Genomic DNA, 27,080 nt, shown 5'->3' on the forward strand with positions numbered 1-27,080 from the left:
TCTTTCTTTCTTTCTTTCTTTCTTTCTTTCTTTCTTTCTTTCTTTCTCTCTCTCTCTCTCTCTCTCTCTCTTTTTTCTTTCTCTCTTTCCTCCTTTATTTAAAAAAATCATTATTATTTTATGTGTATGGGTGTTTTGCTTACATATATGTCTGTGTACCCATGAATACCTGGTGCCCCTGAAGGCCAGAAGAGGGTGCTAGATCTCCTGGAACTGGAGTTACAGACATTGTGGTTTATAGGAATTGACCTTGGGTCTTTTGGAAGAGCATCCAGTGTTTTTCACTAATAAGCCATCTCTCCAACTGAACATACTTTCCTTAACTTTCAGTATTTGGACAACCCAGTCCTGCTTTGTTAACAGTTCATGCTTAGTTATATTGTCCTTTTTCTTTATATTATATGTTGAACAGAATTAGGCTAAAAACCTTTAAGAGATTAAGACAGGGGAAGAAATACCATACAGCACTCTGCAAATTCAGGGAAGTGTTCTGAACTAAAGAGGCTAGCAGAAGAGGCATGTGGTTCATTTACACACCGACTTAAGAATCATGCAGGAGTCCTTGATGGACAAGCAGGGACTATAGGCCAAATGTGGCCTGTTGCTGTCTTTCAGTTGTTCATGCGCTAAGATTGGCTGTTTACAATTTTAAATTGTAAGAAGTAGTCAGGAAAAAAAGATAACATTTTGAAACATAAAATTTAAATTGCAGTTTTCATAAATAAAAACTTTTAAAAATGTTTGTTGTGTGTGACACATATGCAGGTGGGCCTGAGTGTCATGACACACTTGTGAAGGTCTTAGGACAGCTTGCAAGAGTCTGTTCTTCCTCCCACCATGTGGGTTCCAGGAATTAAACTTGGGGTGTCAGGCTCAGCAGCACATACCTTTTCTGCTGAGCTGTAGCACCAGTTCCTGCCCTGCCTCCACCTCTTAATATTTCTGTCATCTGTAGATAATTTGTGTGCTATAGAAACTATAGTGTTGTGTATTTACAGATGACTGAATGGCCTCAAACTCTTAGTTACTCACCTTTGCTCTTTAGGAGAGGCTTGCTGATGATGGAAAGCTTCCTCTGCTTCAGGGCTCCTCTTTGTTGTAGTGTCTCACCTCTGTTCCTGACATGATGTGGCAGAGTGTTATTTCTAGATGTCATGTGAGACTCATTGTGATAGTTTTTACTTTTATTGTTTGAGCATTACAGCTAACAATGCTATTTTGTGCTTTCTTTGAAGAAAATATCCTTTTTTGTCTTTCTGTTTCTGTCATAAAATAGTATGATCAAAAGCAACTTGTGGAGGAAAGGGTTTATTTCATCTTATTACTCTTGGGTTATATTCTATCACTGAGGGAAGTCAGGATAGGAACTCCAAGGAACTGAATGAGAAGCCTTAGAAGAGTTGTGAAAAGATCATCCTGAGTAAGGTATCCTAGAAGCAGAAAGATACACATATATACTCACTTATAAGTGGATACTAGACCTATAAGATAGGATAAACATACTAAAATCTGTACACCTAAAGAAACTAAACAAGAAGAAGGTCTCGGGGTAAGATGATCAATACTCACTTAGAAAGACAAATGGGATGGACATTGGAAGTAGGAGAAAACTAGAAAAAGGACAGGAGCCTACCACAGAGGTCCTCTAAAAGACTCTACCCAGTAGTGTATCAAAGCACATACTGAGACTCATAACCAAACCTTGGGCAGAGTGCAGGGAATCTTATGAAAGAAGGGGGAGTTAATATGACCTGGAGAGGACAGGAACTCCACAAGGACCAAATATATCAGGGCACAGGGGTCTTTTCTGAGACTGATTCTCCAACCAAGGATCATGCATGGATATAACCTAGAACCCCTGCTCAGATGTAGCCATGGCAGCTTAGCAACCAAGTGGCTTCCCTAGTAAGGGGAACAGGGACTGTCTCTGACATGAACTCAGTGGCTGGATCTTTGACCTTCTCCCTTGCTGCGGGAGGAGCAGCTTTGCTAGACCATAGAGCTCCATTGCAGCCAGTCCTGATGAGACCTGATAAACTAGGGTCAGATGGAAGAGGAGGAGGACCTCCCCTATCAGTGGACTTAGAGAGGGGCAGGGAGGAGATGAGGGAGGGAGGGTGGGATTGGGAGGGAATGAGGGAAGGGGCTACAGCTGGGATACAAAGTAAATAAACTGTAATTAATATAAAAAATAAAAATTTATTAAAAAAGAGTGGTGCTTATAGGCTTCCTTCTCATGACTAGCTCGGCCTGTTTTTTTTTTGTTTTTTTTAATTTTGATTTTTATTTTTTACAGACCCTAGGACCAACTGCCCAGGAATGATAGGCTAGGATCTCCCACACCAATCAGAGAATGTTCTACAGAGAACTTAGAGAATGTTCTACATTCTGTAGAGAATGTTCTACAGGCTTGTCTATAGGACAGCCTTAGGGAGGAATTTTCTCAGTTATGGTTTCTTCTTTTCAGATAATTTTAGCTGTGTCACCTCTCCCTGGCGGGAGGTGTAGCCTTTCCAGGCCACAGAGGAAGATGATACAGCCAACCTTGATGAGACCTGAAAGGCTAGGGTCAGATAGAAGGGAGGCTGTCCTCAACTCTCTGGGAACTAGAGAAAGGGCATAGGGGGAGAAGGAGTATGAGTGGGACTGGGAGGAGATGAGGGAGGGGGCTGCAGCAGGGATACAAAGTGAATACATTGTAGTAAATAAATACATAAATAAAATAAAATTTAAAAAATTACTAGTAGCCTGCCACGGAGTTCATGTCATTGACAGCCCCTGTACCCCTTACTAGGGAACCCACTTGGAAACTGAGCCACCAATGGGCTTCCTTTGAACAGGGGGTCTAGGTCCTCTAGATGCATGGTCCTTAGTTGGACTACTAATTTTAAAGGTTATATTTCCTTGTGGGATTTTGTTTTCCTTGTTCTGTTTTGTTTTCTGAAGCAGGATCTTACTTTGAAGCCAGCCTGTCCTGGAACTCATGATTACTTAGCACTGCATATATTTACAAACTTGGCTAAGTGAGCACTTTTTGATAGTTGTAAGGTAGTTACTGTGTCATCTTTGTTCAGCTCATGTTTCGGCAATCATGTTGGTAAGATCATATGTACAGTCTCCAACATCATTCCAAAGTGGACAGGAGGAAATCCCACGAGGCCTCCAGTCCTGATGCAACCAGTCCTGATGAGATCTGATTGGCTACGGTCAATAGAAGGGGCAGAAGACCTCAACTATCAGTGGACTAGAGAAGGGGCATAGGGAGAGAAGAGGGAGAGTGGGATTGGGAGGGAATGAGGGAGGGTTACAGCTGGGATACAAAGCGAATAACTGTAACTAATATAAAAAAATAAAAATTTAATTATTAAAAAATAAAATTTTAAATATGAAGATAGAAACCTAATTCTACAGACCAAATGAATATGATAACATTTGGGGGAATAACTTAAGGCTGTAAAGAAAATCTGGCATACCTATATACCAGATATATTTTTCAGGTATGAAGAAGAAAGTTATGTAATTTTTTTTTTCAGGAATGTGGATGAAATTGGAGACAATCATATTAAATAAATTAAGAAGTCTTGGTTAAAAAAAAATTAGCTGTGTCAAGCTGACAAAAAAACCACTTATTCATTCTCACACATAAAAGTATTTAATTAAAAATTATATAAATAGTTTTTATGTTTTCAAACTACAGTTCCTAAGAAACCAGAATCTACTGATGGCGAAGAAAAAATTGGAAATGAAGAAAGTGATTTAGAAGAAGCTTGTGTTTTACCTCATAGTCCTATAAATGTAGACAAAAGACCGATTTCCGTGAAGTCCCCCAAGGTGAAGTATTTTCTGTGATTCTTGGATTGCATAGTAGAAGCTCTGCACACAAGGAATGCCTAGGACCATGCTGTTGTGCCGAGCACCTGTAGGCTAGTGAGTGTGGCATGTTGTTGTTATAAGTACGGTGCCAGGCTGGTTAATAAACTTGGCTCATAGCCTTCTGGCTAGTCACAGTGCTGCAGCACTATTTTCTTTGATTTGGCTCTGTATCGTATCTTTTTAAACATATCATCTGTTTGTTTCTTTATTTGAGAAACTAATGGTCCTTGAGGCTATTAATATTTTTAAAAGTAATATATGTTACTTGCTTTCCTAGCTTGTGTTACAATGTTTTGGGTTCTATTCCTAGTGATAGCAAAATGAATAGGCAACTAAACTATTGGTAATACGGTAAACTAATGGTTCATATTGTTCTTTTTTGTTAGGATAAATGGCAGCCACTGTTGAATACAGTTACAGGGGTTCATAAATACAAATGGTTAAAGCAAAATGTGCAGGGCCTTTACCCACAGTCTGCACTCCTCAATACAATTGTTGAATTTGCCCTTAAGGAAGAGCCGGTAGATGTGGAAAAAATGAGAAAGTGCCTGCTGAAACAGGTAAGACTTTCTGTGGCACAGTTCTTTGCATTGAGTCAGATAAAACACTGACTGAATATTGCTATTTTGCAGTTGGAGAGAGCAGAGGTTCGTCTGGAAGGGATAGATACAATTTTGAAACTGGCAGCCAAAAGTTTCTTACTTCCTTCTGTGCAGTATGCTATGTTTTGTGGATGGCAAAGACTTATTCCTGAAGGAATTGATATAGGGTAAAGCTTTATAAAATTTTTCTTAAGTGTGGGAATCTTGTTAACCACTACTGTTCTTTTGAAGTTAAAAGTCTGGCAGTGTTCCAAGTCAAATTATGTTTCTTTTGTTTGAAAGGGAGCCGCTTACAGACTGCTTGAAGGATGTGGATTTGATCCCACCTTTTAATCGGATGCTGCTGGAAGTAACTTTTGGCAAGCTGTATGCTTGGGCAGTTCAGAATATTCGATATGTTTTGATGGATGCAAGTGCCAAATTTAAAGAGCTGGGTGAGCTAAAGAAAAAGTGATAATTAAAAGGCTTTATTTTAAAACTGATATTATGGTAATGCCTGTGATTGCAGCAGTGTCTTTTATTTTATGGAAATTTACAAAATGGTTACTTTTTGCTTTTGAAAAATTTGTATATCAGATCAATAGTCTTAGGTGCTTTTAGGTTTTTTTTTTTTATGATTCAGAATAGAACTTTGAAAAATTGGCAGAACACAGCATCTCAAAATACTCACCTAAAATTAAACTACATTGTTATGAGTGTTGCACCATATACTTTGAAATGCCAGTGTGCTATACTGATAACTTTCTTGTAAAATATTTGAGTATCTGTAGATAAATAATAAGGTTAGTTGTGTGGTAATAATGTGAAAGATGCCCAAAGACATTTAGAAAACATGATAATACAATCTTTTAAACTTTAGGGCTTTACTGTATAATAGGGAGTGCCACACTTTGGGGTGCTCATCCCAAAACTTTTAAATTGGTATTTATTGTTCTGCTTCTTTTTTCTTTTTCTTTTTCTTTTTCTTTTTTTCTTTCTTTTTTTTTTTTTTTTGAGTCTTACTGTGAGACAGGGTCTTACTATGTGGCCTTTGGTGGCCTGGAACTTAATATTTAGACCAGGTTGGTCTTCAGCTCACAGTGGTCTACCTACAGAGTGCTGTGATTACCACTCCCAACCCTAAATTGTCAGTACTCTGAGATTGTTAGCAACTCCTTCATGATCTCTTTGAATTTTGAAGACAATATAACAAGAACAAGCTCAGCTTTATTCCTTAAACACGATGCCATTATTACAGAGTTCACATTTACACTAATGGTGACAATTGTGCTAGAATTTATCACTAAGCTGACTTAATTTTTTTCTCCATTATGCTATTTTTTTGAAGACAGAGAAGGCAATGTGTGGAAAGTAGATGAGTGATGGTATTCTTACAAAATAAAATAGATCTATCCTAATCACATTATATGGAAACCTACATTTAAAAAAAGCTACATAGTGAATAAGTAATTAATAACAAACTTCAGTGTGCTTGGGATCATGTGTAGTGTGTCCATAAATAAGGAATTCAGATGACTGTCAATGCTATTAGGTATTCAGCCTGTTCCCCTCCAAACCATTACCAATGAGAACCCAGCGGGACCAAGTCTGGGGACCATCCCACAAGCCCGGTTCCTTCTGGTGATGCTGAGCATGCTCACCCTGCAGCACGGTGCAAACAACCTCGACCTCCTGCTCAACTCAGGCACGCTGGCACTCACACAGACAGCACTAAGGCTGATTGGTAAGTGGGCACTGGCTTCGGGTCCTTTGGAATATGTGACTTTCACCTTTCTTCCTTAACCAAAAAACAAACCACACACACATAAAAGCAAGCCTTTTAACTGTGCTGTTTGTAACTGATCGACATTAGGGGCAGTAACTTCTTAAAAAAAAATTTCTCTTTGATCTTGTTGCTTTGTTTTTAAAGACATGATCTCACTATATATATCCTTTCGTAGACTGGAGCTTTCTGTGGAGACCAGACTGACCTCTAACTCAAAGAGATTCACCTGCTTCTGCCTCCAAAGTGCTGGGATTAAAGGTGTGGGCCACCACGCCTTTAATCAGAGACATTTTGAGAAGCTGTTAATGCTGTCTTGCTTCAGAACATTTTCATAAACACAAATCCAAATCTATACCCATTTATCAGTCACTCATGGTTACCCTACCCTCCTGTTTCTGATAACCACAAATCAGATTTTTGCTGGGATTTCCAGATTGTTTTGTACTGAAACAAGAAATTAGAGTAGGAACATACAGATGAGAGAAACCAAATAGTTTATTAAGGAAAAAATATCTCTGAGCTGTAACGAACACTAGTGAGCCGTAATATTTGGGGAAATGTAAGAATATGAATTGTACCTGTATTGCGCAGATTGACATGGTCTTAGAGTGTGCAACTTTTATGCATATGTGCTGTTGCATATAGCTTTAGTGGGGAGAGATTTCTAGTTTTTCTGTTAACTGACTTCTTTCATATCTCCCCCCCCCCCCCCCCCCCCAAAGATATTCTCTGTGTAGCTCTGCTTGGCCTGGAAGTCTGTGCTCACAGAGAATCCAGTTCTGGCTTCCACCTCCAGAGTACGGGCATTCCACTTTGAATGATTAGTGCACCAGACTCTGCCACTGAGTGACACATTGGCTCCCCCATGCAAGTCCCAGCTTATCTGTATCTTTGACAGTTTTACTGGTGTAGTTTGGGGATTAAGGCCATCTCACTGAGTGTGAAGTGCTCTATAGTCATTTTTGGTTTGCCTTTCCACTTGATGACAAATGACACTGTTGTCTAGTTACATCTTTGCAGAAATATCCTTTCCCAGGTTTTTTGTTTTTGTGTTTGTTTTTTTTTTTTGAATGAGTTGGATTCCTTGTCTTTCTGTTGTCGAGTGGAGTGCTAGTTAAAAATACCACATAAATGAACCAAACATTTACAGAAGAGCTAATAATCTTCAAGCTCTTCCAAAATATCTTGGATGCTAGACTCTTGCAAATCTGTAGACCTTTAACAGATGTTCTATAATTTGAGGATGAATTCTGTGTTGTGAATTTTATTTTTCTTTGAAACAGAGAAGTTTTTAGTTTTGATGGTTCACCTAAGTTTGCCTTTTTTTTTTTTCTGTTTGTGCTTCTGTCATTACCAACAAGCTGTTGCCAAGACTAAGGCAATGAAAATTATATGTTATTTCTTCTGAAGGTTTTATTGCTTTAGTTCTTATATGTAGGTCTTTTATACACTTTAAAAATTTTTACGTCCTGTGTACATCCTGACTGCAGTTTTCTCTCCCTCCTTTCCTTCCAGTTCCTCCCCTCTCCCCTATCTGCCTCCATTCCTTCTCCATTTCTCTTTGGAAAAAGTCTAGCCTCTATGGATATCAACTAGCATGGCATATGAAGCTGCAGTAAGACTAGGCCCTCCTCTTCTATAAAGGCAGGCAACAGAGTCAGAGACACCTCCTTCTCCCACTGTTAGGAGTTCCATAAGAAAACCAAGCTACACAGCTGTAACATGTGCAGAGGGCTTACATCAGCCCTCCCTGGTTGGTGGTTCAGTCTTTCTGAGTTGCTATGGGCTCAGGTTGGTTGATTTTCAGGGTTTTCTTGTGGTGTCCTTGACCCCTCTAGATCCTTCTCTAAGGATACCCTAAGCTCTGCCAAATAATTGGCTGTGGGTTTCAGTTTTTATCACTTGCTAGGTGAAACCTTCCTGATGACAATTGGGGTAGATGCCAATCTGTGAATATAGCAGAATATTATTAGGAATCATTTCATTGACCCTTTTCCCCTTGTTTATGTTTGGTTCCCTCATGAGTCTCTGGGCTATCCAGTCTCCGGTTCCTGGCCCTCTGGACAGTGTTGTTAGTGGGCTCCTTTTCATGGCATGGGTCTCAAGCTGGACCAGTTATTGGTTAGCCACTCTCATAGTTTCTGTGCCACTTATATTCCAGTATGTCTTGTGGGCAGGGCAAATTGTAGGTTAATGGTTTTGTGGTTGGGTTGGTGTCCCAATCCTCACATTGGCAGTCTTTCCTGGTTACAGGAGATGGCCTGTATCCCCCTATATCCCTCATCTTGGCTAGGTCACCCTCTTTGATTCCTGGGAGTTTCCACTGCAATAGATTTAAAGGTCATCCTAGAAATGCACCCCTCCTCCTCTCCCAGCTATCTCTCCCAGTATTAACTCCCTCCCTCCTCCCCACAGCTGATCCCTCCTATTCCCATCTCCATCCCTGTCCCCTCCAGTCCCCTTTCTCATTCACCTGTGTCTATTCTGTTTCCCTTTCTCAGTGAGATTGAGCTTTTCTTCTTGTTTTTTTTTTTAATTTTATTTTATTTATTTATTTATTTTTTAATCTGTGGATTGAATCATGGTTGTCTTGTACTTTACAGCTAATATCTACTTGTGAGTGAGTACATACCATGTTTGTCTTTCTGGATCTGGGTTACCTCACTCAGGATGCCCTTTTATATTTTATAGTTCCTCTGTTTGCCTGTAAATTTCATGACACCATTGTTTTTAACAGCTGAATAATTCTTCATTGTGTATATGTACCACATTTTCTTTATATATTCTTCCTGGACATCTAGATTTTTTTCCAGATTCTGGCTATTATGAATAAAGCTGCTACGAACATGGTTGAGCAAGTATCCTTATGGTATGGTAAGGCATCTTTTGGGTATATGGCCAGGAGTGGTAGAGAGCTCTCTACCATGGTATAGAAAGGCATTGGTTTAGCATTCCCTCAATCTCTGCTCTATCTTTATCCCTGCACATCTTGTAGGCAGGGTAAATTTTAGGTCAAAGGTTTTGTGGGCAGGTTGGTGTTCCCTTCCCTCTACTAGGAGTCCTGTCTGGTTAGAGGATGGCCTCTTCAGTCTCCATGTCCCCTATTAGTAGGGGTCTCCACTTGAGTTGCCCTCCCTTCCCCCACATCTTCCTAGGATCCTTCTCTGCTATAGGTCTCCAGGCTCTCTCAGAGATGCCCCAGGCTATGGTTTCTCTTCTCTCTGCAAACCTTCTGCCCTCCTGCTCTTCCCTCCCCTATTCTCCCCATATCATACCCCCCCCATTTCCCCCCAGTACTCCTCCTATCCTGTTCCCTTTCTTTGAGCACTTCCTCTATCTATTCTATTTCCCCTTCCCAGTAAGGTTCATGCATCCTCCCTTGAGCCCTCCTTGTTACTTAGCTTCTTATGGGATGTGAATTATAGTATGGGTATCCTGTATATATGGCTAACATGCACTTATAAGTGAGTACATACCACGTGTGTCTTTCTGGATCTGCGTCACCTCACTCAGGATGATCTTTTCTAGTTCCATATATTTGCCTGCAAATTTCATGATTTCCTTATTTTTAATAGCTGAGTAGTATTCCTTTGTGTAAATGTGCCACAGTTTCTTCATCCATTCTTTGGTTTAGGGACAGCAGAGTTGTTTTCAGTTTCTGGCTATTACAAATAAAGCAGCTATGGAACATAGTTGAGCAAGTGTCCTTGTGGTAAGGTGGAGCATCTTTTGGGTATGTGCCCAGGAATAATATAGCTGGGTCTTGAGGTATCACTATTCCCAATTTTCTGAGAAGTGCCAAATTGATTTCCAAAGTGGTTGTACAAGTTTGCACTCCCACCAGCAATGGAGGAGTGTTCCCCTTTGTCCACATTCTCTCCAGCATGTGCTGTTACTTGAGTTTTTGACCTTAGCCATTTTGATGGGTATAAAATGGAATCTCAGAGTTGTTTTGATATCTCTGATGACTAATGATGTTGAGCATTTCTCTAATGCTTCTTGGTCATTTGAGATTCCTCTGTTGAGAATTCTCTAATTAGCTCTGTACCCCATTTTTTAATTGGATTATTTGGTTTGTTGGTATTTAATTTCTTAAGTTCTTTATGTGTTTTGGAGATGAGCCCTTTGTCAGATGTAGTGTTTCGAAGATCTTTTCCCATTCTCTAGGCTGCCTTTTTGTTCTATTGACAGTGTCCTTTGCCTTAGAGAAGCTTTTCAGTTTCATTTATTAATTGTTGATCTTAGAGCCTGAGCTGTTTGTGTTCTCTTCAGGAAGTTGTCTCCTGCGCTAGTAAGTTCAAGGCTCTTCCCCACTTTTTCTTCTAACCGATTTACTGTGTCTGGTTTTATATTGAGGTCTTTGATCCACTTGGACTTTAGTTTTGTGAAGGGTGATAAATACAGATTTACTTGTATTTTTTTATATTGATACATCCAGTTAGACCAGCACTATTTGTTGAAGATGCTACCAACTTTCTGTTGTATGGTTTTGATTTCTTTGTCAAAATCAAGTGTCTGGATCTATGTGGATTTATTTCTGGGCCTTTAGTTTGATTTCAAAGATCCACCAGTCTGTTTTTATGCAAATGCCTTGCAGTTTTTATTCTATTGCTCTGTCATACAGCTTAAAATCAGGAATGGAGATACTCCCATAAGTTCTTTTATTGTACAGGTTTTTTTCTTTCTTTCTTTTTTTTTTTTTAAGCTGTGTGGAGTTTTTAGTATTTCCACATGAAGTTGAGAATGGTTCCTTCAAGGTCTATAAAGAATTGTGTTGGTATTTTGATGGGAATTGCATTGAATCTGTACATTACTTTTGGTAAGGTGGCCATGAGCATGGGGGATCTTTCCTCTTTCTGTTATCTTCTTCAATTTCTTTATTCAGAAACTTGAAGTTTTTGTCATACAGTAGGTCTTTGACTTGCTTGGTTAGAGTTATATCAATATACTTTATAGTATTTGCAGCTTTTGTGAAGGGTATTGTTTCCCTAATTTCTTTCTCAGCCTATTTGTCATTTGTATGCAGGAGGTGTGCAGATTTTGTTGTTGTTGTTGTTTGTATGTGGTAATTTTGTATACAGCCATTTTGCTGAAGTGTTATCAGATGTAGGAGTTCCCTGATAGATTTTTTTTGGTGTCACTTATGTATACTATCATATCATCTGCAAATAGTGATACTTTTGACTTCTTCCTTTCCAATTTGTATCCTCTTGATCTCCTTTAGTTGTCTCATCGCTTTAGTTAGGATTTCGAGAATTATATTGAGGAGATACAGAGAATGTGGGCAGCCTTGTCTTGCTCCTGATTTCAGTGGAATTGGTTTAAGTTTCTCTCTGTTTAACTTAATATTGGCTATTTATTGGCTTGCTGTATGTTGTCTTTATTATATTTAGGTATGCACATTGTATCCCTGATCTCTCCAAGACTATAAACATGAAGAATTTTGTCCGAAGTTTTTTCAGCATCTGATGAGATGATTATGTTTTTTTTTTTCTTTCAATTTTTTTATATGGTAGATTATATTGATGGAGTGTCATATGTTGAATCATTCCTGCATCCCTAGGATGAAGCTTACTTGATCATGGTGTATGATAATTTTGATGTGTTCCTGAATTGGGTTTGCAGTTATTTTATTGAGTATTTTTGCTTCAGTGTTCATAAGGGAGAGTGTTCTGAAATTCTTTTTTTCTTGGGTGTTTGTGTGGTTTAAATATTAGAGTAACTGCACTCATAGAATGAGTTTGGCAATGTTCCTTCTGTTTTTATTTTGTGGAATAGTTTAAAGAGTATTGTTATTAGTTCTTCATTGAAAGTCTGGTAGAATTCTACACTGAAACCATGTGGCCCTGGGCTTTTTTTGGTTGAGTGACTTTTAATGACTACATCTATTTCCTTAGGGATTATATGTTTATTTAAGTCGTTTGCCTGATCTTGATTTAAATTTGGCAAGTATTATCTATCAAGAAAATATTCCATTTCATTTAGATTTTCCAATTTTGTAGAATACAGGCTTTTGAAATATGACCTAATGATTGCTTGGATTTTCTCAGTGTCTGTTGTTTTGCACCCCTTTTCATTTCTAATTTTGTTGATTTGTAAACTCTCCCTCTACCTTTGGTTTGTTTGACTAAGAGTCTATCTTGTTGATTGTCTCAAAGAACCAGCTCTTGGTTTTGTTGATTCTTTCTATTTTATCCTCTTTGTTTCTACTTTATGGTTTCAGCCCTGAGTTTGATTATTTCCTGCTGTCTACTCCTCTTGGGTGCGTTTGCTTCTTTTTATTCTAGAGCTTTCAGGTGTGCTATTAAATTGCTTTTGTGAGATCGGTCAAATTTCTTTATGAAGGCACTTAGTGCTATGAACTTTCCTCTTGCACAGCTTTCATTGTGTCCCATAAGTCTGGGTATATTATACATTCATTCTCATTGAATTATAGAAAGCCTCTAATTTCTTTATTTTCTCCCTGACCCCATTGGCAATGAGTACAGAGTTGTTTAGTTTCTATGAGTTTGTAGGCATTCTGTTGTTTCTGTTGTTGAAGTGCAGTTTAATCCACAGTGGACTGATAAAATACAAGGTGTTATTTCAGTTTTCTTATAACTGTTAAGGCTTGCTTTGTGGCTGAACGTGTGGTTAGATTTGGAGAAGGGTCTATGAGGTGGTGAGAAGATTTTTTTTTTTTTTTTTTGTGTATGTGTGTTTGGATGGAATGTTCTGTATATATATATGTTAGGTCCATTTGACTCATGATGTCAGTTTGTTTTATTATTTCTCTATTTAGTTTCTGTCTGTATGGTCTGTCCATTGGTGAGAGAGGTATGTTGACATCTACTACCATTAATATGTAGGGTTTGATAGGTGATTTAAGCTTTAGTAAAGTTTCTTTTATGAATGTGGGTACCCTTGCATTTGGGGCTTAGATGTTCAGAATTGAGATGTTATCTTGGTGGATTTTTCCTTTAATGGGTATGAAATGCCCTTTCCCCATCTCTTCTGGTTAATTTTGGTTGAAAGTCTATTTTATTAGGTATTAAGATAGCCAGCTACTCCAGCTTGCTTCTTGTTTCTGTTTCTGTGGAAAACCTTTTTCCAGCTGTTTAGTCTGAGAAAATGTTTATCTTTGCCAGTGAGGTGTGTTTTCTGTATGTAACAGTATGATGCATCCCCCCCCCCTTTTTAAACAACCATTTTGTTAGCCTGTGTTTTTAATTAATGAATTGAGACCATTGATATTAAGAGATACTAATGAACAAAGAGTGTTAATTCCTGTTATTTTGATGTTGGTGGTAATAGTATGAATATGTGTTTGTATGTGCCTCCCTTTTTCTTTTGCTGGTGTGGAATTATTTATTTTCTGTGTTTTCTTGGGGTTTTTCCTCCACCTCATTGAGGTGGAGGTTTTCTTCAAGTATCATCTGTAGGGCTGGATTTGTGTCTAGATATTGTTTAAATTTGTTTTTTTCTTGGAATATCTTGTTTTCTCCATCTAAGGTAATTGAGAATTTTGATGGGAATAGTAGTCTGGGCTGACATCTGTGGTTTCTTAGGCTTTTAAAGACATCTGTCCAGGTACTTCTGGCTTTTAGAGTTTCTAGTGAGAAGTCAGGTGTAGTTCTGAGAGGTCTACCTTTATACGTTACTAGGCCCTTTACTCTTGCAGCTTTAAATATTCTTTCCTTGTTCTGTTGATTAAATGTGTTCGTTATTATGTAGCAGGAGGATTTTCTTTTCTGGTCCATCCTAATTGGTGTTCTGTATGTTTCTGGTATGATTATAGGTATCTTTTTTTTTTTTTTTTAGGTTGGGGAAATTTTCTTCTTTGATTTTGTTCAAAATATTTTCTGGTCCTTGGAGCTGGAACTGCTTACCTTCTATTTTATTTTCATAGTATTTCAGATTTCCTGGATGATTTGTATCATGAAGTTTTTAGTTTTAGCATTTTTTTTTATTAATTACACTTTATTCATTTTGTATCCCCCCATAAGCCCCTCCCTCCTCCCCTCCTGATCCCACCCTCCCTCCCCTTTCTGCATGCATGCCACTCCCCAAGTCCACTGATAGGGGAGGTTCTCCTCTCTTTCTGATCTTAGTCTATCTGTTCTCATCAAAAGTGGCTCCATTGTCCTCTACCGTGGCCTGGTAAGGCTGCTCCCCCCTCAGGGGGAGGTGATCAATGAGCAGGCCAATCAGATTATGTCAGAGGCAGTCCCTCTTCCCATTACTATGTAACCCACTTGGACACTGAACTGCTATGGGCTACATCTGTGCAGGGGTTAATTTCTTCTATTGTATCTTCCATCCCTGAGATTTTCTCTTCTATCTCTTGGATTCTGTTGGAGATGCTTGTGTCTGTTATTCCCGTTTTTCCCCTCTAGGTTTTCCATCTCCAGGCTTTTTTTAGATTGTGCTTTCTTTATTGTTTCTACTTCCACTTTTAGGTCTTGGACAGTTTTATTCATTTACTTGTTTAACTGTATTTTCCTGTATATCTTTAAGGGATTTTTTTCATTTCTTCTTTAAAGGCCTCTATCATCTTCATGAGACTGGATTTAAGGTAGTTTTCTTGTTTCTCGACTGGGTTAAGATATCCTGGGCTTGCTGGTATTGATATGTTGCCTAGGCTCTTGTGTTCTTGTACTGGCCTTTAGCCATCTGGTTGTCTTTGGTATTGGCTGGTGGTCCCTGGAGGCTGCTGGTTTCTAGGAGTGCAATAGGTGTGCGGTCCAGTAGGTGGAGCATGCAGGGACTCGGGTGCAGCCTGGTGGTTCCTGTTGTCTCTGGGGCCTGCCAGCCTCTCAGGAGTATGGGTATGAGTAAGGTTCAGTAGATGCAGGGAAGTGGGTGTAACTTAGTACTGCTGTGGCCTGGTGCAAGCAGGGGCCCAACTTGTAGAGATCTCACCTATCTTACCCAGGTGGCTGCTGCCAAGGGCCTCCAGGGATGGGCCACTGGACTTGGAATCAGATGCACAGGGCATGGGTCAGGTTTCTTAGCTGCTGGGTTTGCTGGGAAGACAGGGCAGGGTAGGGATTTTAGTTTGCATGGTCTCACTTGGTGGTCCCTGGGTCCCATCAGCCTCTGGGAATGAAGGTTTGGATAAGTTCCAGTAGACAGAGGGTACAGGGAGCCAGGTGTCATTCACTGCTGCTGTGTTTGCCCAGCGGCCTGGTGCAGGCAGGTGGCTGGCTTGTAGAGATCTCACCTGGCGTCCCCAGGTGGCCACCAAGGACCTCCAGGGATAGAGCACTGGACCCAGAAACCAGTATGAATTCTTTAAACTTAGTGCTAATTAGTTCTTCCTGATCTTTGTGTGCCACCCCCCCCATCTCTGTATGTTTTTGTGTTAGAGATAAGATTCTTCTATGTAGTTTGAACTTAGGATTTTCTTGAGTGCTAGTGTTATATGATGTGACACATATCTGTTGATGTCTCTATTAAAAATAGGCAGTTGGAAAAATGGCTCTGTAGTTAAAAGAGCACCCACTGCAGTTGCAGAGGACCTGAGTTAAGTTTCCAGCACATGGGTGGAATTGCCTATAACTCCAGCTCTAGGAAATATGGTGCCCTTTTTTAGACTCATGCTGCCACTGTCCCTACATGTACAAACCCACCTTTAGATATATTATTTACACATAATCACACAATTTAAAAAATAATAAAAATAGGATAGTGCAGCTAATTATAGGCTCAGCTGTTATTTGATGTTCTGCCAGGCCCTACTTGTGACAGTGTTGAGGAAGACATGAATGCTTCTGCCCGGGGAGCCTCTGCTACAGTGTTGGAAGAAACAAGGAAGGAAACTGCTCCTGTTCAGCTACCTGTTTCAGGGCCAGAACTGGCTGCTATGATGAAGATTGGAACAAGGGTCATGAGAGGCGTAGATTGGAAGTGGGGTGACCAGGTATTTAGTAATTTCATTAACATCTTAGTCCATTTTACGTATCAGTGGAAGTTAGAATAGGTGGCTACCTGAACTCAGAACTTGTAAGATTGATAGATGACTTAGCTGTTGATTTCTGAACAATAAAATGCAGGTGAAAGACATTAGGGCAATTTTGTCCTTTCTATGATGTCATGTGGCTTTTCTGAGCCACAGTGCTAAGCATGGGTTTTGTCTTAGTATTCTTAGAAGTGAAATTGTCTGAGACCAGGTTATAGCATTCTATCAACAGCGTTCTTCCTTTAGAATGGTTGATAGAGTACTGCTGGGGGTGCCTAGGTTCCTACTACAAGGAAGTGACTGAGGTCATTGTAAAGACCACTTTGCTGGGACATTCATTAATGCATTTGTTCAGAGGATGCCCTAGTTGAGAGAATTCTCTTCATGTCCCCTTATTTCTTTGATAAAGGAACATGAGCATGTGATTTCATGGCATGTAAAGATGATATGATCTGTACATTTTTTCAGGTATGTTTGAGTCAAGAGGAGGCAGATGGAAAAATCTGTATACAGACTTCATACAGGAACTCTGGTGGGTCCAGAACAGGACACACCCTCTCTTACCTGGTCTTTATTTCTGCTTTTTAGGATGGGCCTCCGCCAGGCCTAGGCCGTGTAATTGGTGAGCTGGGAGAGGATGGTTGGATCAGGGTCCAGTGGGACACAGGCAGCACTAACTCATACAGGATGGGAAAAGAAGGAAAGTATGACCTCAAGCTGGTGGAGCTGCCTGTGTCATCACAGCCTGCTGCAGAGGACTCGGACACAGAGGATGATTCCGGTGCGTGACTCACAAAGTCTTTCAGTTTAAGATAGCTAAGCAAATTGTTCATGTGTTGGAGAGCTATCATGTTCTTCTGGAGAGTTAGACACTGGTTTAAGATTCATTTGAAGATGTTCTGGCTGCACTTTAAACATATGGTTCTGCTGCAGGTGTATAATTGGCTCTAGATCTAGGAACCCTGACAAGCTGGTATATCTTCACCTTTACTTCCTGATGCCCCTTTCAGAGTAGGATGGAGGACAGGGCACAGCATTACTTTTTAAATTACATCTTAAGAGTGTGTTTATTTGTTTTAGTTTATACATGTGTGTTTCTGTGTGTGTCCTTACTAAGTTAGAGGACAACTTATGTGAGCCAGTTCTTTTATCAACCATGTCTCTGGGAATTTAACTTAGGTTGTCAGGCTTGGTGGCAGGTATCTCTAGCTGCTGATCTTTAAAAACCAAAACCCAGTTGTTTGTTTGTTTGTTTAGTAACGGTTGAGACAGACACTCCGCAGCATACCTGTGGAGGTTAGAAGACAACTTGTAGGAGTCACTTTCCCCTTTTATCATGTCGATTCTGGGGAGCAAACTCAGGTTATCAAGATTGGTAGCAAGTTCCTATCCCTACTAAATCAGCTTGCTGGTTACTTAATTCTGATTGGTCTGTGGTAGGCCAAAGCCTGGCAATAAGTGGCATAGTGGATTCAGTGTGGTGTTGTCTAGATCCTTTGTTTTTTCCTCAGCCAGCTTTAAGTTACAAGGTATGGCCTCATCTTTAAGCACCTCCATATTCATTAATTAATTAAGCACCACATTCATTAATTTAGAACATGTCACATAATGCTGAGTTAGTCAATACTTCATCCTATCCAGCATCACAGATTTTGGAAGTGAATCCATAAAGTTAGTTCTATTGAAGGAAATCCAGTGCTATAGAAAGGCATCTCCTCTTTTAGATTTGTACAAAAGACCCTGAGATGTGAATGTGGTATACATGCTAGCCTTGCTGAAACCGAGAGCCAGAGCTCCTTTCTAGGGGCCTGCCAACCATTATGTATAGTGCCATATAATGTTAGAAACAGCAGTCACAGCCATCATATGATACTTGGAATATGTGCTAAGGAGAGAGTAGCTGGTGGGGAGCATGAGACATGCTGTTCCATAAAATACATAGACTCAAAGCATGCACATTTAAATAAAAATGACGAATACTTGGCTGTGGATGACTGTTAGAAGTGATGCATGTGCCATCTTCTGGGTGCATGTTGGCTGTAAGTCAGTGCCTTTGAGCGATAGTATGTGGCTCAGGACCACATGTAACCCCTTTCTCTTCTCAGCTGTATCTGGAGGCATTCCTCATTGTAGAGTTAGAGTCAGGGAAGAGATGGATATGTGACAATGCTGGCTTCCTTGTCCCATAGCTAGATTGATCAACCATGCAAGTGCCCTATTAAATGCATCCGCTTTGGCTTCCCTCAGATTGTAACTCCTAGACATTTGATAAGTTGTCTTCTAAAGGAGGTTAACCTTGAATTCATTTCTTTGCTTCTGAAGTATATAATGAGGTTGCTTAAACAAAGTGCTACTCTAAAGTCTGATTTTTTTTTTTAGGGTGGGATAGATAGCTCAGTTCATAAAGTGCTTATTATTGTGCAAGCGTGAGGACCTGAATTAGATTCTCAGTTAAAAGCTGATGTGCTAATACACATGCTTGTAACTCAAACTCTGCTTGATCTCTGACTCATTGGCCAGACATGTACCCAGATCAGCAGTTTACAAGTTTCAGTGAAGGCTCTATCTCAGAAAATCAAAGTGGATATGTTACCTGAAGAAGGAAGACATCTGAGGTTTTTCCCCTGGCCTCTACACACTGTGTGCAACCTGCACCCTCTCCTACTAAATCTCATTTTCTTAGACGAAGGTGGTGAGAGAAATGATTGGGTAGCCAGGTGCAGTGGTGGGAGGCTGAGACAGGAGGATCTCTTGAACTCAGGAGTTTGAGCTAGGCGAGGGAGCATAGTGAGACCCTGTCTTTTGGGGAAAAAAAGAAGAAATGGGGAAAGAATAAATTCTAAGTCTCACCTTTTGTTGTGAAGGTGTTTCCCTTTCCAGTATTTAAAAAAACTTTACTAGATCTTTATATCGTCTCAATTTTACTGTGAATCCAAAACTACTCTAAAATATGTTCATCTTTTTTTAAATATTTTTATTTTTAAATAATTTTATACATTCACTTGTATCCCAGCTGTAGCCCACTCCCTCTTTCCCTCCCAATCCTCCCCTTGTTCAAGTCTTTGAAAAGAAAAAAGAACATGGTCTTAAATATCTTAAATGGCATCTGCAGCCAGTTTTATTTGGGAATGCCATTTTTTATTTCCTTCCCTCTTTCAGAAGCTGAACAAAGTGAAAGGAATATTCACCCCACAGCAATGATGCTGACCAGCGTTGTTAACTTACTTCAGACTCTATGTCTCTCTGTTGGAGTTCATGCTGATGTCATGCAGAGTGAGGCCACCAAGACTCTATGTGGACTTCTTCGAATGATAGTGGAAAGTGGAACAGATAAGCCGTGTATGAAATGAATAATTATGGGCCTCAGAGACTCACTGTGGATATATGTGTGTAAATCTCTTGTATTTGTGTGTGTGGGTAAATCTGGATGTTAGAATGTGAATCAGTTTGTGTGTGAGGATTTATATAATATGGTTCCTGTGGCTGTTGTACCAAGGCATTATAAACAAGGTATAATAAACAACAAAGTCCTGGTAGGGCTAGTTTCTTCTGTGGCTACCAAGGACAATCTGTTCTAGGCTTCATTAGCATTGGTGGTTTGCTTGGCCTTTTTTTTTTTTTTTTTTTGGCTTATAGGCACATCAACCTAGTCTGCATTTCCTTTGTACGTGTGTATTGTGTGCATGTGTTTCAGTTTTATCTTTTATAAGGATACCAGTTAAACTCATCCAATTTAATTTACATATCCGATGATTCCATTTCCAAACAAGATCATTTTTGAGATATTAGGGATGTTAACGTGATACTAGCATGTTAACATGCAAATGGAATTGGGGTTAGGAGAATTGTATGTGTGGGAACTAGTCAACCTCTAATGTTTCTCCTCTAGAGTTCTAGAGATTAGAAATCCTCAAGGCAGGTTGTCTGCAGAGTCATGTTCCTTCCCCGAGCTCTAAAGGAAGGTCCCCATTTTCTTTTTCTTGTCACTCTTGTGCTCTAGATTTCACTGGTAGTCTCTGCATCTGTCTTCATGTAGTCTGTATCACTTTATGAGCCTTTTTTTTTTTGTGTGTGTGTGTGGGAGTCTTTCATTTGCTTTGAGTTCAGCCCAATCTAGTATATTATCTCAGTCCTTAGAATTAATCTGCAGAGACCTTATTTTCAACTAAGATCAAATGCTGGTGTTGTGATTGTCAGTGTAAATGTGGGGTAGATATTTCTGTGTGCCTAAGGGTCTGTATGCAAAGAACTTGTGAGCGTATGTAACTGTAAGCATATTTGTGAATGTGAATGCATGCAAATGTGTTTGGATACATTTGTGATTGAGCAAGAGTACAAGTGTGTTAGCTCTGTGTGAGTGTTTAAATTTTAGTATGTTGATCTGAGACAGAATGTACTTGTAATTTCTGAGTGTTTTAGTCAGAGTTCTCTAGAGAAACAGAACTGATAGAATGAATCTATCACTATAAAAATAGTGTTTATTCGAGTGGCTTACAGGCTGTGGTCTGAGTTTTCAAACAATCGCTATGTCCCAGCAGAAAGTCCCAAGAGTCCAGTAGTAGTTTTGTCTACAAAGCTGAATTTCTCTGCTGGTATTCAGTATATGGCTAGAATCCCAAAGAAGTAGGCTCTAATACCAGTGAGGAAATGATCTTGCCAGTGAAAGTGATGGCAAGCAGGCAAAGAACAAACACTTCTATGTCATGATTCTTAGCCAGTGGGTTGTGACCCCCCTTTACACAGGGGTCTAATATCAGATTTCTTGCACATCAGGTATGTACATTACAATTTATAACAGCAAAATTACAGTTAGGAGGTAGCAACAAACACAAGGAATTATATTAAAGGGTCATAGTTGAGAATCACTGTTCTGTGTCCTTTATATAGGCAGCCACCAGAAGGTATAGCTCAAATTTTTATGGGTCTTCCTACCTCAAATAGTCTAATCAAGAAAAATCCCACCAGGTGTGATGGCGCACCCTTGTAATCCCAGTACTTGGGATTACAGAGACAGAGACAGGTGGGTCTCTGTGAGTTTGAGGCCAGCCTGGTCTACAAAGCAAATCTAGGACAGCCAAGGCTATGCAGAGAAACTCTTGTCTCAAAACACCCACACTCTGCCCCCCCTGCCCCCCAAAGAAAAACCCTTCTCACACATCTTGGGTTTTGCTTAATCACATGTAGTCAGGTTGACAATCAAGAACAGCTGTCATACTGAATGAGCGATTTTGTGTTAGAAGCACGAAGGTTTGTGTTTGAGTGTTTGAATATGGTTGTGTGAGTAAGTGACTATTAGGGCATACCGATGTGGGCAAGTAGCTCTATCAAGTGTAGTATGAATGAGCTTGTGTGTTATGTTCCAGTTGTGTGGTTGCAAGTGTGTGAGAGTAATTAGACTGAAATATGCTTGAGTGTACAAGAGTGTTTGAGGGGATGTAGGCATGTTACTTAGTTGAGTGCAAAATGGAGTATGGGTAATGAGCATGCATCAGTGTCAATGACAGTGGAAGTAAAGGAATGTGTATATGGGAAAATGAATATAGTGGTTATTGAAAAGACCCTAGGCAGCTCACGCATGGCAAACATGGCTCTGGCAGGCCTTGCCCTTCCCTCATTCCTTCTGCCTTGCTAAAAACTGCATCCCTAAAGCTAGCCACCAAGGTCTGTTCCCTTATTTGCTCACTTCCTCCTCCTAAGGCTGACTACCAAGGTCCAGCTATCAAAGTAGGGAAGCTCAGCAATCAAAAGCCCCTTGGCTCAACTAATTAACCTGTCCAATTAAAATCAAACACGGGATTTCCCCCTTTACTTTTATAAACTGCCATTTGCCTGTGGGTCACATCTGTCTCCTCTCTATCCAGAGGCACTCTACTGCTTTCCTCCTCTCTCTGTTGCTCCCGTCTTTTATTCATTGCCCTTTGTCCCTTTTTGCTGAGAACTTGGTTTTGGGGTTCCTAGCTGATACTGTTGCCTTCCAGTTGTAATATTATGTGATAGAGTAGGGATGAAGTATACATATGTAAGTGAGCACATCCATTGTGTCAGTGTCCAACAGTGATTTGTGTGATTGCACTATTGTATACAGGAGAGTATACAGGAGAGTAAAGGTCAGAATTTTGAGTGTGTCACTGGGAGGAAGCTTGGTTGGTGATATAGGGAGAAAGTGATTACATGTAAGTGCATAGATGGATGTGAGTATAAGTGGATGTATATGAGTGTTTGAGTTTGAGTAATTGTCTAAACATATTTTATGTGTATATGAGGGAGGGATCCATGTAGGAGTGCATGTAAAATGTGGGCTTGCATCTTAGGTTCTGTATGTGTGTATGTGATAAATGGAGATTGTATGATTATGATTCTGCTAATGATTGCAGTAGTGGTATAGGAAAGCATGTGTGGGTGTATGTGAGTGAGTATGGCAGAGAATATTTGAGTGTTTCTGAGTAATTTTCTGGTTTAGTGTCTTTACCATATATGTGAACATATGAGAGTGAATGTTAGTGTGTGAGCCTGTGTCTTCTGTGTCCCTGTGAGCTTGGAAGGCAGGAAGGCAGCATGGGGCAGTGGGAAGGTTAAGCTGTGGCTTGTGCTGCTGCTATTGCAGCAGTAGGTCTGGGAAGTTCTCAGCAGAGTCCCACGGGAGCTTAGGCCTCAGGCTGCACATCTAGCTTGAGAGGGAGTAGAGAGGGGACATGTCTTGGGAAGGCAGGAGGAACAGAAACTTTCATCCTTATTGGGCATATCAGCATGTCCCTTTAATCCCAGCATTGGAGAAGTGGAGGTAAGTGGAGGTGTTCTGGCTACATAAGAAAAAATCCTGAAGTTTATTCTCATACTTTTAGTGAGTTCTTTAATTTCAATTGGACATTTTATAATGTAGATCAAAATGAGATCATGGGGACCTTTGAGGCACATGAGATTAAAAAGTATAATAGATGCATATTGTAAATTACTTCTGTTAGAATTATAGATTTATATTGCCTCGAAACAGTATAAATAGGTTAAATTAACTAATTTGAGTTATGTGCACTTTAAAGTTTTTTTTAAAAAGTGCTGTGAAATGTTTGTTGAACTAACTTAAAAGCCTTCTACTCCTTTCACATAGACTCATTGTAAAGTAACCTGTTGCCCAAAATGAATTAGTAGGTCATTTAAATGTGAGGGTTATGCTGTTGCTTTGTTTTCTAGATACTTGGTCAGAGCATGTTTTGTCTCTTCTGGCAGCTCCTCCAGACAGACTGGTAGCCAGGGAGCAGCACCGGAGCTGGTGTACACTGGGCTTTGTCCGGAGCATTGCACTCACCCCACAGGCCTGTGGTGCTCTCAGCTCCCCAAGATGGATCACTCTGCTCATGAAGGTTGTGGAAGGCCATGCACCCTTTACTGCTGCTTCGCTGCAGAGGCAGGTAATGTGCTGCTGGTAAAACCCAGTTCATTGAGAGGCAGGGCGGTACTGAAGCTCCCCAACCTTTTAACTAGGCTTCTTCATTGACAGTGAATGTAGAAAATAGCAACAAGTAAAACAATACTTCTTCTGACTTTAGTTGCTGAGGTCCTTGATAACTGCAGTTTTTTCAGTTGCTAATGAGTTTATTTGCTTTTTCACAACTACTCTGTGCCCCATTAGAATATTTGCCAAGACTTAAGCTTAAAGAACATTTTCACTTAAATAAACACATTCATTTTGAATTCCTGATACTCTTTCCTTTTAATCATCCTATTAATAATGTATATTTTTAATTTTATTAAAGGACAAAGTAGAAAGAAGATAAAAATGTCTGTCTTCTTTTGAAATTGCCATTTTATATTGTCTTTGATCAGATCTTAGCTGTTCATTTACTGCAAGCAGTTCTTCCATCATGGGACAAGACAGAAAGGGCACGGGACATGAAGTGCCTTGTGGAAAAGCTGTTTGGCTTCTTGGGCAGTTTGCTCACTACTTGTTCTTCTGACGTCCCATTACTTAGAGGTGAGTGGCTGTGCCTTTACTTGTTACCCCTGTTTAATAAGCAGTGTGCCACACAGCTTTTCTCTCTGCTTCAGAATCCACACTGAGGAAGCGGAGGGCCCGACCCCAGGCTTCCTTGACTGCCACCCACAGCAGCACTCTGGCTGAAGAGGTGGTGGGGCTGCTGCGCACTCTGCACTCCCTGACCCAGTGGAATGGCCTCATCAACAAATACATTAACTCCCAGCTTTGCTCTGTCACACACAGCTGTGCCGGGAGGACATCAGAAAGGGTGCGTTCCATGATCTCAGATAAGCATGGTGGGAGCTTAGTTTTTAAATTATCTCTTAAAACACAAAGCTTTTTTGTTTCAATGTTTCTTTAAGGGCATTTTAATGGAAATAATTATTGAAGAAATTATCAATTCAGAAAGTAGGCACCGTGTATGTCTGTAGTCCCAGCTGCTTGAAGTGTTGAGGCAGAAGGGTTGCTTGAACCTTTAAATCAACTAGTGTGATACTGTATCCTAAAATAAATTTATAAACAGTAAATAAGATAAAGTGACTTAAGTTTAGCCCAACTTGTAAGGACAAGACAGCTCAGAGGGCTTTCCACTTCACACTTGCTGCCTTCCTTCTGCACTAGGCCCTGTTAGAAGACTACTTCCCAGACTCTGAGAACCTTGAAGTCGGGGGCCTCATGGCAGTCCTTGCTGTGATTGGAGGGATTGATGGTCGACTGCGCCTAGGAGGCCAGGTCATGCATGATGAGTTTGGAGAGGGCACAGTGACACGTATCACCCCAAAGGGCAGAATCACTGTGCAGTTTTGTGATATGCGGATGTGCCGAGTTTGCCCATTGAATCAGCTCAAACCGGTATGTAACTTGTGCTCAGCTCTCCTATGTTAGGGGTGAAACTGGTTTATAGCATTAGAACTTGGAAGAACTGTAGTTTATGTTGCCTTCTAGGGAGCTATGCCAGTCAGGAGACTTACCTCTTTGTCTTCCTGTGCTAGTTTGTACTCCTAAGAAAGGCTCATCTCATAGGGAGCATACAGCCAGGGCACTTTTAACCTCATAGTCATTAAAAGGGATTAGCGATCTTTAAGGTAATTTTAACAGTTTAAAATGGGAATTTCTAAAATGTATTTCTATTGAATAATTTGACTTCTAAAAATAATTTCTTAAAAAAAGATCTTTTTTTGAGTTAGAAAAATGCTTTTTAGTTAGCTCAACTAGCTACTATAGCATAAGCCTGTGACTTAGGGACACTAGAGAAGGTTTATATAATTTTGATGTAACTTAAGTACAATTTGACTATAATTTTTTAAATAAAACAAGTGTTTTGGTTATTATAGGAATAAATACATGTAAAAAATTTGGAATGTACAAAAAATGTCTTAGATTATTACTACCATTATGATGTATTATTCCTATACTGGGACTGAAAACATTAATATAGATGTTATCAGAAATGTGTATACACACACAGTTCTATCTTTTCTGTAGTATGTTTGAGAGTTATTCTCAGGTAAGGTCATGACTTGGGATATATGTATTTAAATTCAGGGCTCATGCCTTTATAAGTTTCAGACTATTTGTTAATCTCATCAGCAACTCCTTGAAGGTTTCTGTGTCCTTTCTTTAGCTCCCTGCTGTGGCCTTTAGTGTAAACAACCTGCCTTTCATGGAGCCCATGCTGTCTGTCTGGGCTGAGTTGGTGAACCTTGCTGGAAGCAAATTGGAAAAGCACAAAACAAAGAAATCAGCAAAACAGGCCTTTGCAGGTCTGTATATAGTGCTCGTTGGTAAAATAATTTCAACCAGCATTGTTGGCCCTTTTATTTAGAGTGGGCTCATATGACTGCTGAAACTTTCAAGTTCATAGGAATTTAGCACTTATCAGTCTGTAGTTAGGAATATAAGATACTTTTTTATGTTTTTGCCTTTGATCTCACATTCGGAACCCCATCTATTCTAACTGTCAGCCTTTATTCTTAGCAAACTTTTACAATACTGAGTTCATTTCCCCTCTGCTAGCTCTTCAGCTCATGACATCCTCAGTGTCAGTCCTTTGTTTTTGGATTCTCTTGGCTTTGTCTCTGTGTGTGGTAGGCAGCTTGCTTAAACCTTTTTTCCCTTTGGGTCTGGGTACCACTTTTTGTAATTTTCCTTTTCCTGCCCCATTGGTTAGTCTCAGAGTTTGTTTCTTTACTTGCTCTTTATACTAATCCTTGAGGTTTCGTTTGTAACCCCCAGCTCATTCTGTCTGCTCTTTGAGCATACTCCTGTAATTTTTTCTCCATATTTGTTACTGTTGCTCCAGCATTTATGATGCTAGACAGCTTTAATTTTGAGTCTGCAGTTCATAGCTCTGAATGGGAGGAGGGGCTATGGATATAAGCAACTATTTCCCCCAAATTCAGTCCACGTTCTCCCAGTTGTCACCAGTTTTCTCATCATGGTGAACAAACTGTTCTGCCAGTTGGTCCAAGTTTAGTGCCCAGTGGCTCCTATATTTCCATTCTTTCAACCTACACTTGCTATCTGTGCCAGGGCCTCCTGCATCTTGTGCTTGGAAAGCTGCTTCTCTCCTGCACAGACCGTCTTACAGTGGTTTTCTTGGTGTTGTGGCATGGCTTCACATCACTGGACCAGAGAGCTCATTCTAGGGAAGTGGCTTCAGTTAAACTAGACTCATCTACAGAATTCCTCATAGGAATATTGCAAGAAAATATGAAAATGTTTTGTGTTTGGTTGGAACACAAATTTAATTTAGAAAACATGTAATGATGACAGTAAATGCTTATGTGGTTCTAGTCTTCAGTTCAGCCCAGGATGGATATCTAGATCTTTGAAGGAAGAAAACCTAGGAATCAGAAGATTTTTTTTTTCAGCTCTTCCTCAGTGACAGTAATTTGTTACTGATAGGTATGATCAGTTCATTCCTGA

General features: G+C 39.9%; 1 protein-coding gene across 2 annotated transcripts in view; it reads left to right on the plus strand.

The window, feature by feature from the left end:
- Positions 1-27,080, plus strand: part of Herc2 (HECT and RLD domain containing E3 ubiquitin protein ligase 2) — a 184,166-nt gene that overhangs the window by 77,846 nt on the left and 79,240 nt on the right. For both annotated transcript variants that reach the window (XM_055607517.1, XM_055607518.1), the window contains exons 31-43: positions 3,698-3,831; positions 4,260-4,433; positions 4,506-4,642; positions 4,758-4,909; positions 6,007-6,198; positions 15,954-16,141; positions 16,769-16,961; positions 19,340-19,519; positions 23,405-23,586; positions 24,002-24,149; positions 24,224-24,420; positions 24,774-25,004; positions 25,777-25,915. In XM_055607517.1, coding sequence (XP_055463492.1) covers positions 3,698-3,831; positions 4,260-4,433; positions 4,506-4,642; positions 4,758-4,909; positions 6,007-6,198; positions 15,954-16,141; positions 16,769-16,961; positions 19,340-19,519; positions 23,405-23,586; positions 24,002-24,149; positions 24,224-24,420; positions 24,774-25,004; positions 25,777-25,915 — 2,247 coding nt within the window. The remainder of the gene's footprint in view (positions 1-3,697; positions 3,832-4,259; positions 4,434-4,505; positions 4,643-4,757; positions 4,910-6,006; positions 6,199-15,953; positions 16,142-16,768; positions 16,962-19,339; positions 19,520-23,404; positions 23,587-24,001; positions 24,150-24,223; positions 24,421-24,773; positions 25,005-25,776; positions 25,916-27,080) is intronic.

This window comes from Psammomys obesus, unplaced genomic scaffold, assembly GCF_907164565.1.
Source record: "Psammomys obesus unplaced genomic scaffold, mPsaObe1.curated_primary_1811, whole genome shotgun sequence".
Taxonomy (NCBI): domain Eukaryota; kingdom Metazoa; phylum Chordata; class Mammalia; order Rodentia; family Muridae; genus Psammomys; species Psammomys obesus.